We start from the raw sequence: 18,926 nt of genomic DNA on the forward strand, positions 1-18,926 counted from the left end.
GAAATGCTGAGGAAAAAAAGGCTGAAAAAAAATGCACAAAGCCTTAGTTACATATGGAATAATTTGAGCTGTTGTATATGTGGAATGTAATACACCCAGAAGGCAAGGTTTGAGATACTGGGGCAGAAAAAAAAATAATGACTTAAAATATCCCAAATTTGAAGAAAAACCAATAACCCATATATCTAAGTTAGTATAAAACAACAAGGATAAAAACAAAGAAAATAAGTAGGCACATAATATTCAAATTATTGCAAACCAAAGATTAAGAGAAAAATTTTAAAACAGGCTGAAAGAAAAACACGTTACATATGGGGGAACAGAATGATGAAAATTACTACCTCTCTCTCGTCTGAAATGATATAAGCCAGAAAACAGTGGAATACATTTTTAAAAGACTGGAAGAAAATCAGGGTAAACCAGAAGTCTATATCCTATGAAAGTATCTTTCAAAAATGAAGACAGACATATTCAAATAAATAAGAGCTGAGATAATTCATCACAAGTAGATATGCATAAATAACACGAAATGAAGTTACTCAGTCTGAAAGAAATAGCATCAGATGAAACCTAAAATCTAAATGAAGGAAAGAAAGATGCCCCAAATGACAAATATATGAGTAAAATAAAAATATCTTCTAGTTTTTATTTTTTTTTAAAGTTAATGGATAACTTAAGTAAATCAAAACTGTCGAACTAAAAGGCTTATACACAGTAAAAGAAACAGTCATCAACAAAATGAAAAGCCAACCTGTAGAAGGGAAGAACATGTTTGCAAATCATTTATCTGATAAGGGGTTAATATCTAAAATATATTTAAAAATCTCCTTCAACTCAATAGCAAAATAAAACAAAAATGAACAAAACAAACAAAACCCCCAATAATCTAATTTAAAAATGGGCAAAGGACCTGAATAGACATTTTTCCAAAGGAGAAACTCAAATAGACAACAGGTATATGAAAAGGTGCTCAACATCACTAATCAGTAGGGAAATGCAAATCGAAATCACAATGAATTATCACCTCATGCCTATTAGCATGGCTAGTATCAAAAAAGACCAGAGGTAATTGCTGGCGAGGAAGTGGAGAAAAGGGAACCCTGTGCCCTGTGGTAGGAATGCATATTGGTATAGTCACTGGGGAAAACAGTATGGCAGATCCTCAAAAAATTAAAAATAAAATTTCCATATGATCCAGCAATTCAAATTCTGGGTATGTATCTGAAGGAAATGAAATCACTATCCCAAGATCTATTTGCAAGCCCATGTTCATTGCACATTATTTATAATAGCCAGGACAGGGGGGGAAACAAAACAAAACAAGTGTCCATCAATGGATGGATGGATAAAGAAAATGTCACACACACACACACACACACAGGAATAATATTCAGCCATAAAAAAGAAAGAAATCCTGTTATTTGTGACAATAGGGGAGGAACCTTGAGGACATTTATTCTGAGTGAAATAAGTCACAAGATGGAGAAAGACAAATACTGTATGATCTCGCTTATATGTGGAATAAAAAATTAAAACAGAAAAAGAGATTAGACTTGTGTTTGTGAGAGGTGAGGGTGAGGGTGTGGAAATTGGGTGAAGGTGGTTAAAAGGTACAAACTTCCAGTTACAAGATAAATAATTTCTGGGGATGTAATGTACAACATGATGACTATAGTTAACAATACTTCATTGTATATTTGAAAGTTGTGAATGGAGTAAATCTTAAAAGTTCCCATCATAAGGAAAAAAAATGTAGTTACATGGGGTAATGAATGTTAACTAAACTTGCAGTAATTATTTCATAATATATACATGTATCAAATCTTTATGATGTATGCCCTAAACTTATACAATGTTATATGTCAGTTATATCTCAATAAAACTGGAAAAAAGGGAATAAATTCTACCATTAATACAATTTCCAGAAAGTGGAGAAGGAAATTTTTCAGTTCATCTTTTAAGCATAGCATAATCCTATTACCGAAACTAGGCAAGGACATTATGAGAACAATTTAGACTGAGACATCTTATGAACATGTGTACCAAAAATTCCTTAAACATATTAATATATCATCTGTGGCAATATAGAGAATAGTACATTGTGACTAAATGGGGTTTATTTTGGTAATTTATGATTGGTTTAATATTGAAAACCAATCAATGTAATTCATTATTTTAACAGAAAAAAAAGAAGAAAAACAAGTATCTCAGTAGATGAAAAAAAAAAGCAGTTGACAAAACTTAACATTCATTCATGATAACTTTCAACATAAATAAATAGAAAAAATATCTTTAATTTGATAAGGGATACCCACAAAATACCTCAAAGATATACTCTATGGTAAAATACTTTCCTTACTTACCTTAATATCAGCAATAAGGTAAGGATATACATTCTCACTGTGGTGTGGAAACTTTATTAGAGCCTCTAACCAGAATAACTTGGCAAGGAATAAATATGATGATTGGTAAGGAAGAAATAAAATTCTCTTTATTTGTAGATGGCATTATTGCATAAATAAAAAGTAAGAAATCTACAAACAAAACAAAACAAAACACACCTAGAATGGGTCATAATTCACAAGTCAGTGTACCAACTTAAATTGTTTGGCTTCCTGATTTTGATCATTTTACTGTAAAAAACATGTAAGTATACAGGATAGTGTAATTTTCTTAAGAAATGCTTAATGAATTATTTAGGGGTAGGTGGATATAATGCCTCAAAATTTCTATAAATTATTTAGAAAAAAGTATACTCCTAACAACTTTTAATTGATTTTGAAAAAAATATACTTTTGCCTTCCTTTCAAATAGTTTAGAAACTGCCGAGAGATATAATAATAAAGCAAATGGAACAAAATATAAATAAATGAGGAATATGTCTAAAGGATATGCAGATATTTCTTGAACCAGTCTTTTAACTTCTCTGTAAGTTTGCAGTTTTTTCAAAATAAGGAATTGAGAAACAACAAAATGTGTTTCTACGTACTCATAATATTAGAATGGAAAATAAAAATGCCACTAAAATTTTTAAAACATTAAATACATAAGGATAAATTTAACAAATAGTGTGCAAAATCCCCATATGGAAAACTACAACATTTTTGAAACACATTAAGGAATACCTAAATAAATAGAAGCTATACCACATGCTGGAATTGAAAGACTGAATATTACAGATGGCATTCTACTCAAAGTGAACTAACTGTAGTTTCACTGCAATATGAATTCCCAGAAGAATTGGGAATTTCTGGTAGAAACAGACAAGCTGATTCTAAATGTATTTGGAAATGCAAAAAACCTGGGATGACCTAAACAACCTTGTAAAAAAACAAAAACTGTTGGAGAAGTTGCACTACTGGATTTCAAGAATAACTAGAAAGCAACAGAAACTGAGAGATTGCAGTGGAGGCATAAGGACACACAAACAGATCAACAGAACTAACAGAGTTTCCAGAAATAGATCCATATTTATATGATCAATTTATTTTTAACAGAGGTGCCAAGACAATCCAAAGGGGGAAAAATGGTGCTGGAGCAATCAAGAACCTAATGAAAAATGCTATGGTATTTGACATCTATCATATACCATGTTCTAAAATTAATTTGAGATAAATTGCTGTCCCAAATCTAAGAGATGATAGTGTCAATCTTCTAGATAAAGATATGGGATGTAAGTTTGCTATATTGAATAGGCAAAAAGTCATTAATCATAAAAGAAAAAATAATAATACATTAGACGTCATCAAAATCAGATATTTCTCATCAAAGGCACTGTTAAGAAACAGCTAACCTCAGACTAGAAGAAAATATTTTGCAAAATGGGTATCTGGCAAAGAAATATATACATCTCAATAATGAAAAGACAATCCAATGAAAAGAGCAAAACATGTGAACAGAAATGCGCAAGGAAGTAATAAATGCATGAAAAAGTATTTAACATTATTAGACATTAGGAAAACATAGATTAAATCATAATGAGATAATACTACATACCATTAGAATGACCAAAATTAAAACAACACAAAGGTGACATTATTGGTGAGGATGTAGAAAATTGCAGTTCTTATTCTTCATGAGTAGAAGTGTAAAATGATACAGCTTGTTTAAAAATTGATTTTGCAGTTTCAAGTAAAGTTAAACATACACATATAAAAACATTTATTATAATGTATATTACATATATATATGTGTGTGTGTATAGATAGATATAGATATACTCCATACTCCAGTAACTCCATTCTTAGATATTTGGAAAAGAAATAACACCTGTGTCCACCAAGGATTTGCTAAAAAGAAAAAATCTTTAGAGAAGCTTTATTTACAGTAGCTAAAAACTGGAAACTATCCAATTATCTATTAACAAGGAATGAATAAACAAAATGAGCCATATCTATACAACAGAATTCTCAGCAATTTAAAAAGAAACGGAATACTGATATGCCCAGCAATATGCGTGCATCTCAAAAACACAGTGTAAAAGAAGTCCCACTCAAAAGAGTACATAATACGTAATTTCAATTATCTGAACTTCTAAAATAGGCAATACTGATCTATGGGGAACTATTTCAGAAGACTGACTGCCTTTTTTGAACCTTTGGGAAGGGGCATGGGAGAAGGTGTCAGGAAGTGTAGATCAAGATCTTTTATCTTGATGGGATGTAAATATATCTGTCAAAACTCATCACAAGCACTTTAGAGCTGTACATATCACTATATGCAAATTATACTCCAATATTAAAACAGTTTTTAAATGGTATATAAAAGGGAAAGGGGGAAGAAATTTGTCTTTGATTGGAGTGATGAGCATAGATGTGGAGATAAAGTTGATGAGTCAGCCACTTACTTACTGGATTTGACTAATGCTCTTTACATTTAGTTTGTATTTATTAGAAAATATTTCAATCATCATCTTTCATCTGATAGGCTGACTAGGATTTCACCATTTATTTGTTAAAGTATTCTGGATGGTTTCTTCTTCAGGTGATACTAAATTATTTAGAAATTGTCATGTATATATTCTAGTTAGAGAAACCTGTCATCTTTTCTATATAATGATAATCTGTATAGGTAATGGCAAGAATGTATCAAAATGCTTCAGTAGAAAATAGATATAGGAACCCTATCATATTATTGATTTGGTACCTTATTGATATTCTGTTATATTTCTAATATATTTCTAATCTATGGACTTAAAAAAAAGATTTTACTCTCTACTATAATTGAAATAATAAGAAAATAAATGCATGTGAAAATTTGGACTTCCATGGATTCTAATAAAACTTAGTAATATTAATGAAAAGTGGCATTGATATATTTTTGTGTGTCTGTGTTTTATAGATACCAAGGATGGTTATTGCAGAGATGCAAATAGAAAATCAAGGAACAATTTAGTTAGATGTTTCCTTGATATCTACATGTAGCAAAATCTAGTGAAATAAACAAAAATAAAAACAGGCCCTGAAAAGAGAAAGTGTTTGATTATAATGTATTAATATGGCTTTAAAAGAGGAAACTGGTAAAAAAAAAACCCTATAAATTAATAACAATTTGGAATCAATACCTCTGCATATAGATAAAATCTGCAATATAGTGATTTAGTTTTCATTTAAATATTTTTATTATAGACTCATTTTTTAAAGTACAAGATTTTCATAAGTTCTTATATGTAAACAGTACTAGTAAAATTTATTGCATCTACACATATTTAACTTGAGATTAAATTAATCTCATTTTGCTTTGTTAAATATGATCTTGGTTCTGATCATTTGTAAGATTACTTTAATGGAACATAAAATTCTGTCCTTTTCAAATGTTTGTTTTTCCTGAAGAAAAGAATATGACTATGATGGAGAGTGGATGAATGTTGAAAGAACATCTACCTTTTCATTTTATTCCTGGCTGTTTGCCCAGTTCTTTTGAAGGGCTTAATAATTTTGGTTCCCAATGATGCCTAGAGGTGAAAAGAGACAGTGCCTAGTAGTTCAAAACAGTTCGAATGAGGTAATCAAACAGCACTGGAAAATGATCTTCTATCCCTGGTGACATACTATGGGGAATTCTAAAGGAGTTCACCAAAGGAAAGATTTTATAATTAAATTATCACTTAATCCCAGTTCTGTATTTACTCATTCAGTTGAAATCAGTAATGACAATGGGATGTCTCATGGTATTTCACCAGTTGAAGAGAGAGAGAAAAAAATGCCTAACGGACTATGTGTAAAAAAAGTTAAATTGATGCATGCTCATTTTGATGTTTAGAAGCTTCATGGAGTTCATTGTTTCTTTTCAGAAATATGAGATGACATCAGATACTTGGCTCTCGAAACAGGTATGGCATAGGAGGTTGCTTTAGGTCACATTCTGGCCATTGTGCTCATTCTATTTGCTATGTAAGAACTTTCTCTCAAAAGTTATCTCAGTATTATGACTTTAGGCTTTGCTATGTTTGACTGAGACTTTTCCATTAAAATATTTATGACTTGTCTTTTCTATGACATCATTTATAAAAAGGCTACTTCTGTTTTCTATACAGTATAAGTTGCAGAATAACTACTAGGATCCATTTTTAGGATCATTCATGTAAGTAAACTTTTGTGTAGATGAAAAGAGGAAAAAGTTGTGACCCATTAAAGTTGGAAACCATCAGCATTGCTCAGATTGCCCAGAAAACTGATAAAACCTCCACATAAATTGCTTATGTGGAGATTAATTAGATGAATGCTTCTTTCCTTAGATGTATCCTAGGTCCTGATGCTAGTTTATGACATAAATGAGGCTGGAATCCAGATAACAATAGAATAACTACCAAATGTCTCCACAACATGGTCTCATACTGGACATTTCAGAAGGAAACACAAGTAGATTATCTGAATATGGCTGAACCCATTTTACTACTAACTCCATCACTATTTTTTGCAAAGGGAAGAGTTGTGTTTGGTTTGCTTTTGATTTGTTTTTTTTTTTTTTTTTTAAGATTATTTATTTATTTGACAGAGAGAGAGACAGTGAGAGAGGAGACACAAGCGGGGTTGGGGGGGGTAGAGGGAGAAGCAGACTCCCCACTGAGCAGGGAGCCCGATGTGGGGCTCGATCCCAGGACCCTGGGATCATGACCTGAGCCTAAGGCAGACGCTTAACGACTGAGCCACCCAGGCACCCCGATTTGTTTTGTTCTTTACAGCAATCTTTTATTTAATATTCTCTCCTAAAGTGTCATACACATGTATGGTTTCAATTACCACCATGTATTGAGACCTCTAAATGTATAGCCCTGGGCAGCTCACATCACTGAGTTCTAAAATTCATGCTTGGCATCTTCTCCTAAATCTATAAAAGTAACTGCACACTCCACAGGTCCAAACTGAACATATTCTAGTCTTATGTACTCTTCTTATCCTAGGAGTCAAGGACATAATTACTCATCCAGCTATTAAAATCATAAACCTATCAGTCATTCTTAAGCTTTTCTTATCCTTTTCTGCATAGTATTATTATTATTAGACTATTATTCTCTATATTATTCATCACCAGGTTCTTCAACTTTACATTCAAAGATCTCAAGTCAATTTACTTTTCTCCATTTCACAAACAGCATCCAGGATCAAACTGCAGGAACTGCAAATTGGCGTATGCCAATCTCTTCAGATTGCAGGCTGCCTGAGGGACCATTGCAAAGTGTGTGCTTGGTTGCCACTACCCATATCTCTCTCACAACTGAAACCGAAATTTTTGTCAGTTCCTTCTCCATTCTAGGCACATGAGCTCTCATATTCACAGGGTCTTTGTATGAGCCTTTCTTCTAAATGGAAGTCTCTCAACTACTTTCACTTTGTGAAGGCTGCTCCTTTTTCAAACCTCAGCTTAAATCACCTACTTAAAAAAATCACCTCCTCCAACCTCTGTAACCAAATCACATCCCTCAATAAAAGTTTTTATTTTTTAAGTCGAGTGTAATCTTTCTGTAATATTTATACAATTATTTCTGTATTGTTTTCCTAAGTTCATAAGGGCAGGAGGGATATTCATTTTTTTGTTCCCCATTGTAAACTAAATGCTTATATAGAGTCTGATTATAACAAAATCTCCATAAATACTTGCTGAATAAAGGAAGAAAAAGTAAGAAGGGCTGTGGATAAACTAAACCTTTTTTTGTTTGAAGCATAAGCATACCAAATCTACCCATAGGTAAATAAGTAAATATTAATATGAACTACTTAATCTTAATAAAATTGGGGAAAAAACCCAACTTTTATCTTATAGTCAGTAATGGACTTTCTTAAGTTAGATAATGAAAATAAAAACAATGACAAGCAATAACATAATGGATATTGATGCATAGTCTCAATTATCCTGCATTATTAAACCTATTTTGCTATCATTTTTATTTCCAGTGACATTCGTAATAGTGTAACATGCATCAACATAATGCATGCTCTTTTGGAATTATGTTATCTACATTTTAAATCCCAAATTTATGAATGTTTAATAGAAATGTTTTTTAAAGCAAAGAAACTAGTTATCAATTATTTAGTAAAAAAAAATGCAGGTGGTAGTTTGTCACAGTTGAGTTTTTCTCTAGGAGCTCTTAAGAGAATTTTATAAAATATTTAGAATTTGATGAAATATAAAGTATGAGAATGGTAGTAGTAATGAGATGAAACAAATTTCTAAGACGATTAGAAACTTAATATAATCATCATATGCTCACTTTTTGGATGGTAGGAAGGACAGAGAAGAAGTAGGTATATTTGGCCTGGCCTCTAAGAAACTTGTGATAACCTATGTACAAAATTTTTGGCCAAGAGATAGAATTTGGTATCCCCAATTCATTGTTCTGTACGTCATAAACACTGACTTGCTTACAATCATGAAAGTGGCCAGTGTGATTGGCTCCATTTCTATTATTGGATTCTAGGAAAAGATTGGCATAGAGCTCTGTTTATAGGCAGATATTGCCTAGTGGTGAAGGTTATTAAACTCAGCAGTGCGTTTGAGAATATAGTCCCCATCTGCTCCTTCACTGAGCCATTTATAAGGCACTAGAATTTTAAGGGGATGGATGCACAAATACAAAAAGAAGAATGTTCAGATATCTCTGTACAATTATGAGTTGGATACCTACTAGGTCCTAGGCAATAGAGCTAAAAAGATAAAATTGCAAACTTAGTTTAATTATTACTTGCCTAGTGAAGGAAGCCAACCATATAATAGGATGCATTGAATGCCATGATAGAGATGAACACAGGGTGATAGAATCTCTGAGGAGAGATTTCCTAACTAGGAGACACTCTCTAACTAGGGAAATTTGGAAATGGTTTCTGTTCCTTGAATTTAAGGGAGAAAAAAAAAAAAGAAAGAGTAAGATTCAGTACATAAAGGAAAACAGAAAGGCTGTTCCAGACAGGAGAAGCTTCATGTGCAAAGGCCAAGAGAGAGAGAGATCCCAGAGGGCAAGAGATGGAACCTACAGAATTATTGACTCTATCATAGTTGAAAGATGTAATTCACTCACTCAGGTCTCTTGTCAGTATTATATGCCTAGCAGTGCATTGTCTTCATCCTTGAATTGTATATTACTTCACAATTTTAAAAATTTTTACATATATCATCTTATATTTTCATGAGTGTCCATGAAGTAGACAAGGACAGTATTATCCTTATATTTCTATCAAGGGACGATCTCACTAGTGAAGCTAAAATCAGATTCTTGAGTTTATTAAAAGTCATTAGTTTATTCATTAAGTAAAAAAAGTATTAAGCACACAGTCATTGTCTAGGTGCTGGAGATAGAGCAGTGAAGAATACAAGGTTCCTCCCTCATGGAGCTTCCATTCCAGAGAAGCATTACCTGCTTACCTATCTACCTGCCCACCTGCATGCATACACACATATACCCCCAAAATATGCATACCTGCCTGAACTTTGGTATGTTGGATGCTGTTAGGTGCTATGGAGAGAAACAGGAAGGAGGTAAAAAGGGATGAGGGATTTAGATAGAGCTGGATGATCTCGCTTCCAAGATCTCCCTCTACATGGGTAAATAGGAAGCATCTCACTGATAAGGTGACATAGAGGCAAGATAACAAAGAGATAAAAGAAAGAACCAAAGGGAATAAAAAGTGCAAAGGCCTTGGAGAAGGAGCATGCACAATGAGGAAACAGGAGAAGAAAAGGAGAGTAGATCAGAAAGAGAGTGGAGGGCCAGATCACCTGAAACAGTTTGTAGGCCATTTTATTTTTTATTTATTTATTTATTTATTTGTTATGTTATGTTAATCACCATACATTACATCCTTAGTTTTTGATGTAGTGTTCCATGATTCATTGTTTGCGTATAACACCCAGTGCTCCATGCAGAACGTGTCCTCTTTAATAACCATCACCAGGCTAACCCATCCCCCCACCCCCCTCCCCTCCAGAACCCTCAGTTTGTTTCTCAGTGTCCGTCGTCTCTCATGGTTCATCTCCACCTCTGATTTCCGCCCCCTTTCATTCTTCCATTTTAAAGACCTGCAGAAGAAACCATAGCAAAGCCTTTCTTTTACCGTTAGTATAATCACTTTCGCTAATCCAATAGGAAAGAACGCAGTGCAGGCAAATCCATTTTCTTAATGTTTGCCCTGGAGCAAAAGGAAAGCAATCTATATGTATAGCTTCCATCATTTAATTTTCAGAAAATTCTATTGATTTAACATGCCACTAGAGTTTAATTAAAAAAATCATCAAATGGGCATTTGTGTTTGTGTATTTTTGGAGGGGTGAACAGTGAAGATGGAAAGTTTGAATTAAATGATTTTCAGTGGACTCCTTCCAATTTTGCAGCCTTTTTGTTCTGTGTTTTTCAGTAAATTTGTATACATTAACAGAAATGTATGTTCAAATAACCAGAGTTGTTGAAATATTTCAGAAAAAATATATTAAAAATTGTATGTTTTTTGTAAACCATTCATTAAAGAGCTTCTTATGGTAGTCCAAATGAAAGAGACAGAAAGGGGAATGATGGGGAGTAAGGTAGGGAGGAATGGGAAGTTATTATTTAATGGGCACAGTTTCTCATTGGGAAACATGAAAAATTTCTGAAGCTAGATGGTGGCAAAAATAATTCACATTATTTTTAGAGATAATTAACCACTTCACAAACCAATTCTAAATAAAAAATGGCATAACCCATGCTTGAATTAGCAATGGTTGGCAGCACAAAGCACAATCTCGAGATTGTTATATGCACTTTTGTGTTTTAGAATGAGGAGCCGGTGTTTTCTAGAGATGGCAGCAAATTCTTCATGACAGTTCCTGTTAAGCAAGGGGGCCGTGGAGAATTTCACCACATAGCGATGTTTCTCGTCCAGGTCAGTGCTGGCTTCTTCTCTGTTTGCTGTCATTGCTGTGATGCTCACGGAGGTACAATTCTTGTGGCATATTCTGAACCTGCAGTTAATGCCTATGAAGTCCAGCCATATATTTAACCCAAGGACTAGGTTTTAGGAGGAGGATCCCCCTCCACAGCTATAAATTCAAACTGTAGCTTCCCACAAAAGAGTCTCAACTGAACTCAGAGAATTTAGTGAGTCACACACGTATACGAAAAGGTGAGAGCCTTGGGATATAGAATTGAATACATGAAAATTTTATCCAACCCCTACTTTCATAGACTTGAGGACAAACTAGAGAAAATTTTTCATTCAACAAATATATATTATTTATTTTGTACAAGCAGTATTTTCAAGGTGCTACAGATGTTTTAAAATCTTGAAGCAAACTAAATGCCCTTCAAAAAGTTGAATCCGTTATTGTATATATACCCTTACAAGGAAATATAATGCAGATTTGAAAAACTAGGATAAAGATACAGAGTCTGTGCTATATTTTTATAGACGTTCTGATAAAAAAGGAAAGGGTTATTTTTCCTTTAAATTCCAAATAAGTTAACAGTTAACAATTTATACAGTTTTATCCAATTATTAAAAAATTAGAGAATTCAGAAATGGCTGAAATAAGACAAGGTTAATGAATCAATTTGAATGTAATGGTCAATAACAAATATTCATGAGAACTAGTTTCCTTCACAATCAAATAAACATCCTAGTCTCATGTAGAAGATTATTTATAAAGATAAAATTGTGTGGATAAATTGGAATCCTCTAGAAGAGTTTACAAACCAACTGCTAAGAATCAATTTCATACTTACAAAATATAGAGTAAATATAAATGTGCCTAAATATCCCTAAACGACCTGGCTACTTTTATGCCATTAGAACCTTCAAGCCTTGTGCATATTCTCAAAATTTTATCATTATCTACATACATATTTATGTTCGGCAACTCAGTGCCTTGAATTCTCAAAATCTTGTGTTGGTAGTTTAAAATTTAACGCTTGTCTAAGGTCTGTACCTATTAAAATAATTGTCATGACTTTAATTTTAATCAAAGCTGAAATAATTTGGAACATGTATAATTTCTACAATAGAGATGTAGATTAATTTCATAGTCTATCATTATAAAGTTGGAAAAACAGGTTATAGACTAATATATAATGTGATCTCATTTATGTCCTAAATAAATGTATCTATTTATATATGCATAAACTTTTTGAAAATTTTATATCTATTAAAATGATTATATCAGACAGGTAGGACACAGGGAACTCTTTTTCTTTTTTCCTTTCTTTTTTTTTTTTTAAATCTTATTTATTTATTTATTCATGAAAGTCAGAGAGAGAGGCAGAGGCAGAGGGAGAGAAGCAGGCTTCCCGCCTAGCAGGGAGCCCGATGCGGAACTCAATCCCAGGACCCTGGGATCATGACCTGAGCCGAAGGCAGACGCTTAACCGTCTGAGCCACCCAGGCGCCCCTCTTTCTTTTTTTTTAATGTGAACTGGAAGAAGCTTCGCTAGCAAATTGCTCTACCTGATTAACTCTTGCGAGCTAATAGTAAACTTTGTTATAAATACTAGGAAGATATTTTGGCCAAAAATAATAAATCACACTTCCCCAATCTTAAAATTGACTGTGACATTTTATTAAATTTTTAAACCTCAGTATTTTATATTCAAGAAGTTGTGTGAAAACCCAGGTGATCAAAATTACATACAAATTGTATATATTTATAAGATAGGGAATGAAGGATGGGGAGAGATATGTAATGCATCTTTATATATACAATTCCAAGAAGACAATCTATTCAAGTTAAAAAAAGAAATAGCGTCTTTTAGAAAGTGTGGGATTGGCAGGGAATGGGGGTGCTGATGTGGGCATGTAGGAATTGAGATATTTATGAACCTAATAGAAGTTTCTTTATAAGCCTTGGGAAGAAATATCTTCTGCTCCTATCAAATGATCCTGACATGCAGTCTAATTCATTATTTCTGAAATGTTCAGAACAACTTCATAGAGCAGGTGTGTTTACTTTGTTCCTCTTCTATATGAAGATTATAACAAAGTTTTCATTGAAGTAGAAAATATTTTGATCTATTCTGGTTGCAGTTTAGAGAATCTGTGGTTTGCCTCACTGAGAAATAAACATGACTGCATGATTATTTATGGATATTTTGGCAATGCGGATGAAATTAATCTACTTTGTTAATGAGTTAGAGGTTAGTGGTTAGACAAATATAAGTTACACCTAAGTCTACACACCCACACAATCTTAGAAAATATTTGAATTCCTTTGCCTCATTTTTTTAAATAGTTTACAAGAAAAGCTCTTTTATGATTACCAAATTGACGCATATTCTATAAAGATTTGTACAATTCTAAGCTGAATTAACTGAACTAATTTAAAATCAAACGCAATCTTGTCACCCCACAATCTCACACTATAAATCAATTGGTGCATATATATATTTCTAATCCCTTTTAACATTAAAAATATTTGATTTTCCCTTAAATATTACAAAGCACATATATGTATTTGTAATATTTAACGAATAATTTATAAGCATTTTCATATCATTTATTATATTCTTAATATTTAATATTATTCTTAAGTATGTTTTAATAGTTGTTCAACATTCTGCCAAATAGATTTAGTATACTGTTTTTAAATGAATCAATTTTAATCATCATTAAAGTTACTCTAATTTTGATACTAGAAATTATTCAGAGATAAACATTCTTATACATAGATATTTGTGATTATTATCACAAAAATATATTTTAAGATATCAAAAGATACCTAGGCAAAGCATATATGTACATATGTATTTGTTTAGGTTTTGATATGGAGTTCCAAACTGACTCTCCAAAAATAGTATAATACTTTACAGTCTAAACAGTAATGCATACTAACATTGATGACTTTTTATCCTTTCTTTCTTCCCTTGACATGCTTAAAGTGAGAATTGACAGGAACAGAGGGTTTGACAGCCAACAGTCAGGATGACCACCCTTGTAGTATTTGATGCTTGGCTATATTTGAGAGCTTCCTCACTGACTGAAAATATATTTGTTTGAAGTATCTTACTAAATGAAATTAGTAAATTTTTGTAAACATTTTGCTCTCTTTCACAATGAATAGGTAGATAAAAACTATTAATTAGAGGCCAGGCTATAAAATTACTCTTTCAGGCCATTTTGTTATAAAGTGTGATGGTTGTCATTATAAATATTTTAGTTTTTTTTTTCTCATTTACAAAGGTGATTGATCCTTACTAATGTAATTTCAAAAAACAGAAGTAGAAAGAATTTATGTAGTTTCCTCTTTTTAGACAAGTTTATAATTTTATGTAAACTATAGTATTTCATTCTGATATTTTAAATTATAATTATAAAGCATACTTTCCCCATAATGCTACATAATTTTGAAAAACAATTCTTTAGAAGATCAATATTTAGTTGACTGGATGTAGATACTTAACCAGTATTATTCAGTGTATAACTCAGTGGCAATTTGCTGTAATTATATCTGTCACTGTACAAAAAGCTACTTTATATTATAGATTATTTAGTTTTGATTAACAAAACTGGAATTCCTGCATCAAAAGTAAAATATTTCTAAGCTCATATATACACACACTAATATATATACACTAATATATATATACATATATCTATATGCATACATATATATTATTTTTTATTTCTAGATTACTTTCAGTATATGTGATAGCAGAATTTCTCCACTTTTATATGTTGCATTAGAGACAATATTAATAAAAATAAAAATTGGCTTTTCCAAAAATCTATATAAAGTAGTTGTTCTTTTGAGTAGAATATGCAATATGCAATATTAATATCAATCTAGTTCCTGAATCAAACAGTGATGCAGAACTTCTTTACCTCAGATCATTAAACTTGTGATTGCTTCATAAATGTTCCCCTTCCTCATCCCTCCGTGGTATTCCTTATGTAGACCTTTAACTTCTGAGTTGCCCTATCTGGAACTCTAATTCCCCATATCCTGTAATGCAGGCTGCAGTTAAGTAAAAGGTTTTTGTCAAAGACATGGCTACCTTTTTCTCTCAAATATGGAGTAAGCAGAGTTTCAATCATGGTAAGTGGTTCAAATTCATAAACATAAAGAATTGCCCTGTCATCTTCCTAAATTGTGTTAAATGAAAAATTATATATGTTGGTGAATCCATTCTCTTTCTCTATGCAGCAATAGAAAATTTTGCTCATGAGAGCTGATGATTTCACTTGGAACAATTTTAAATGCCATTATTCATTACAAATACTGTAGAAAATGGCATGCCCCCAATTCACAATTCTATCATCTAATCAACCCAATAAATTTTTTTTCATTAAATTACACTATTGCATCTGATTAGGACATTGTCTGAAAACAATTAGCTCACCTCATGTGATAAATAGACAGTAAATTAAAGCATGCTATTTTTAAGCACTACAATATTTCACTTATTTAGAAGCTGTAGAAGTTCAATAGAATTTAATATAAGAAATTTGAATGAATAGTGTGTAATCAGGTAAAAAGCACATGCATTATTAAATTTTCACTGATACCAATATCTTTCAAATTTTTAAATAGAAATACAAGATTAATATTTAATTTTTCTGAGTAAGCGAAAATCTATACCAATGCGAGGAGAGGTATCTGATGTCTAATTGTGTCTGATGTTTTCTTCTCAAATTTTACTTTATTTGGGAATAAAAACACTTTACCTGCATCCTAGATTGTCATCCCCCTGGTGAAGGAAATTATTAGTTTTATTGCTGTTTATTCTAAAATTAAAAGTGAAATACGAGTTTAATTTAAAGTATGTTGCCATGTTGCCCTTACCAAAAGTCCACTGTGCTTTTATATTCACAATCATTTTTTTCTGTTCTACCAAGTTAATATAATAGAGACCATAGTTACTTGGAAAGAATTATTGTGCAGTAAAAATGATTATTCTTTCCTGCTTTGTTAAATTATCTTGGCTGTGACTGCTTGTCTTTTGAAGGTGGATTGAAAACTGAGATACAGACACCTCCCTTGTAAAGACTAGTCAAGTTCCTTGGTATTTATTTTGAATTTACTATATGGCCATCTACTATATGCTGATTTATATTGGAATTATTTACCTGAAGTCCAGATCAAAAGTAATATGTTCACTGCTATGACATAATCTGATATGCATTAGTGGAAAATAGTTGAGTCTTATAAATACAACTATAGAACTATAAAAGATAGGTTATGCTATTATATGTGAAATGAGGTTCAACTTATTCTACAGCCCAGATTTTCCCTAGTGTATATAAAGCAAGCAGGGCAATTCCAGATGCTTGAAGTGAAATCCAATGGTTGTGAGGTTATTGTTAAGGCTTCCAACGTGAGAACTTTTGGTCCGAAATTAGAAGCATAATATTTTTATGCTAGATACATTATTGAAATTAATAATGTGCAGTTTTTAATCTTGTGTATGTTGTGTTCAGACATTGTTTCAAGCATTGGATTTTTGCTCATTATCACTTTTAATGTGGATACTCTGCTATCCTTGAACACACACCTACAAATAACAAAATTTTCTGAAAAAAATATAATCAACCTAGAAATCTCTGAACCAAAAGCATTTCTAGATATGTACAAATATAAAGCAAAATTTCTTTACCTTTTAATGTTTTGAGATGTTGTTCATCTTAAAATTGGGCACCAAAGATGCACTAAAAACCTTAACATCTTAGTATCCTGTCCATGTCTCATTCAAAGCAGGGTCTGAAAATGAGTAAGAGAAACCATCTATTGGGATGTTGACCTGTGGGAATTTGGCTATTAAATATGTGACTTCAGAACTCTATGTAAGCCTTTTGGCCTGTGCCTGCCTCAAATCACAGAAATTTGGTTTCATCTTTGCATTTATACTTTCATTCAGCAAATACTTATAGAGTGCTATAATGTGTCAGTATGAAAAAAAAAAGTTAAAAAAGAAGTCATAGGTTTGTTGTTGACGTTAAAAGCTAGAAGTCTAGAGAACTCCCTTTAAAAACAAGGAATAGATGGGGTGCCTGGGTGGCTCAGTCGTTAAGCATCTGCCTTCGGCTCAGGTCATGATCCCAGGGTCCTGGGATCAAGTCCCACATCGGGCTCCCTCCTTGGGGGGAAGCCTGCTTCTCCCTCTCCCCCTCCCGCTGCTTGTGTTCCTGCTCTCGCTATCTCTGGCTCTGACAAATAAATAAATAAAATCTTAAAAAAAAAAAAAAAAACAAGGAATAGATGATTTAGGGAGATGTTGAAATACAGACATGTACCAAGAAGACATGGAGAATTTTTTGAAGGAAAATTCTATTACTAAATAGATGAAGTGGAGTAGAATGCCCTTTTAGTTTTGCTTCCAATAGTATGGCAAAGTTGATGTTATAATAAAACTCTCCGACATGAAAAAGCCCCAGATTCTGGATATATTTATACCAAAAACACATGTGAAGTATTACTCAGCTAATATATTACAGTCTCTAAAGACATTGCAATTGAATTAGAGGTGAGTTCCAACATTTATAACTGTCTCAAAGCCATACATTTGGAAATAAAATATAATTTCTGCATTATTCATGGTGGTTTAATAGGAAATATATACATTATATCATATACATAGATGTAATATATAATCTATAAAAGGAAATATGGAATATATAAATTAACATTCAATATCAGAATTTAGAAAAATAACAAAATAAATTCAAATGGAGAAGGAAGAAAATGAGAAATACAATAGTAGAATTTAATAAACTAGAGCAAAGGTAAATGAGGCTTAGCAAAACAAGTATTTGGCTCTTTGAAAAAAAAATTAAATCTATAATGTCTACTAAGTTTAATTTAAAAAGTAGGAAAACTCCCAAAGTATAAGTAATGAAAAGGAAGCATAACTGCAGATTTAAAAATGTGTTTTAAAATACTAACTTCATGCCAACAAATTTGAAAACTTGAGTGAAATGAATAAATTCTAGAAAAAAAAATTACCAAATCCGATTTAAGAAACAATCCGATTGTCCCATATTATTAAGGAAATGGAACAGTGTTTTAAAATGTCTCCACATCAAGTACAGGTGGTTTTCAAAGGTGGGCTCTATCAAATATTCAAAATATTCAAGAAGCACACATTTAAATTATATAGAAACATATTCAGAAAATCGAAAAAGATGGAATAATTTTCAGTGTATTTTATGATACAGGTATCGTATGCAAAACCAAATAAAAACAGTATGAGAAAAGACAATTATAGGTCACTTAAGAACTCCTAAATCAAATAGTGGCAATTGAATTCTTCAGTGGATTAAAAAAATTACTGTTACTTTTCACACAGGAATGCTAAGTTTGATTAAAATTTAAGTATCTATAATTTAATTCACTGCATTTGCACCTACATGAAAAGATATAATCGTCTTATAGGTGTAGAAACAGCCTCTAATAAATTCCACAAAATCCATAATCAAAGAGAAATATAGGAACAAAGACAACTTCTTTAAAGTCATAAAGGCATTCACCAAAAA

At 32.0% G+C, this 18,926-nt stretch overlaps 1 protein-coding gene across 1 annotated transcript in view; it reads left to right on the forward strand.

The window, feature by feature from the left end:
• DPP10 (dipeptidyl peptidase like 10) overlaps positions 1-18,926 on the forward strand; it is a 513,620-nt gene that overhangs the window by 412,162 nt on the left and 82,532 nt on the right. The window contains exons 12-13 of the mRNA XM_035008166.1: positions 6,293-6,331; positions 11,244-11,351. Of these exons, the coding sequence (XP_034864057.1) occupies positions 6,293-6,331; positions 11,244-11,351 (147 nt within the window). The remainder of the gene's footprint in view (positions 1-6,292; positions 6,332-11,243; positions 11,352-18,926) is intronic.

This window comes from Mirounga leonina, unplaced genomic scaffold (assembly GCF_011800145.1).
Source record: "Mirounga leonina isolate KUSES-001 unplaced genomic scaffold, KU_Mleo_1.0 Mir_151, whole genome shotgun sequence".
In the NCBI taxonomy this organism is placed as follows: Eukaryota; Metazoa; Chordata; class Mammalia; order Carnivora; family Phocidae; genus Mirounga; species Mirounga leonina.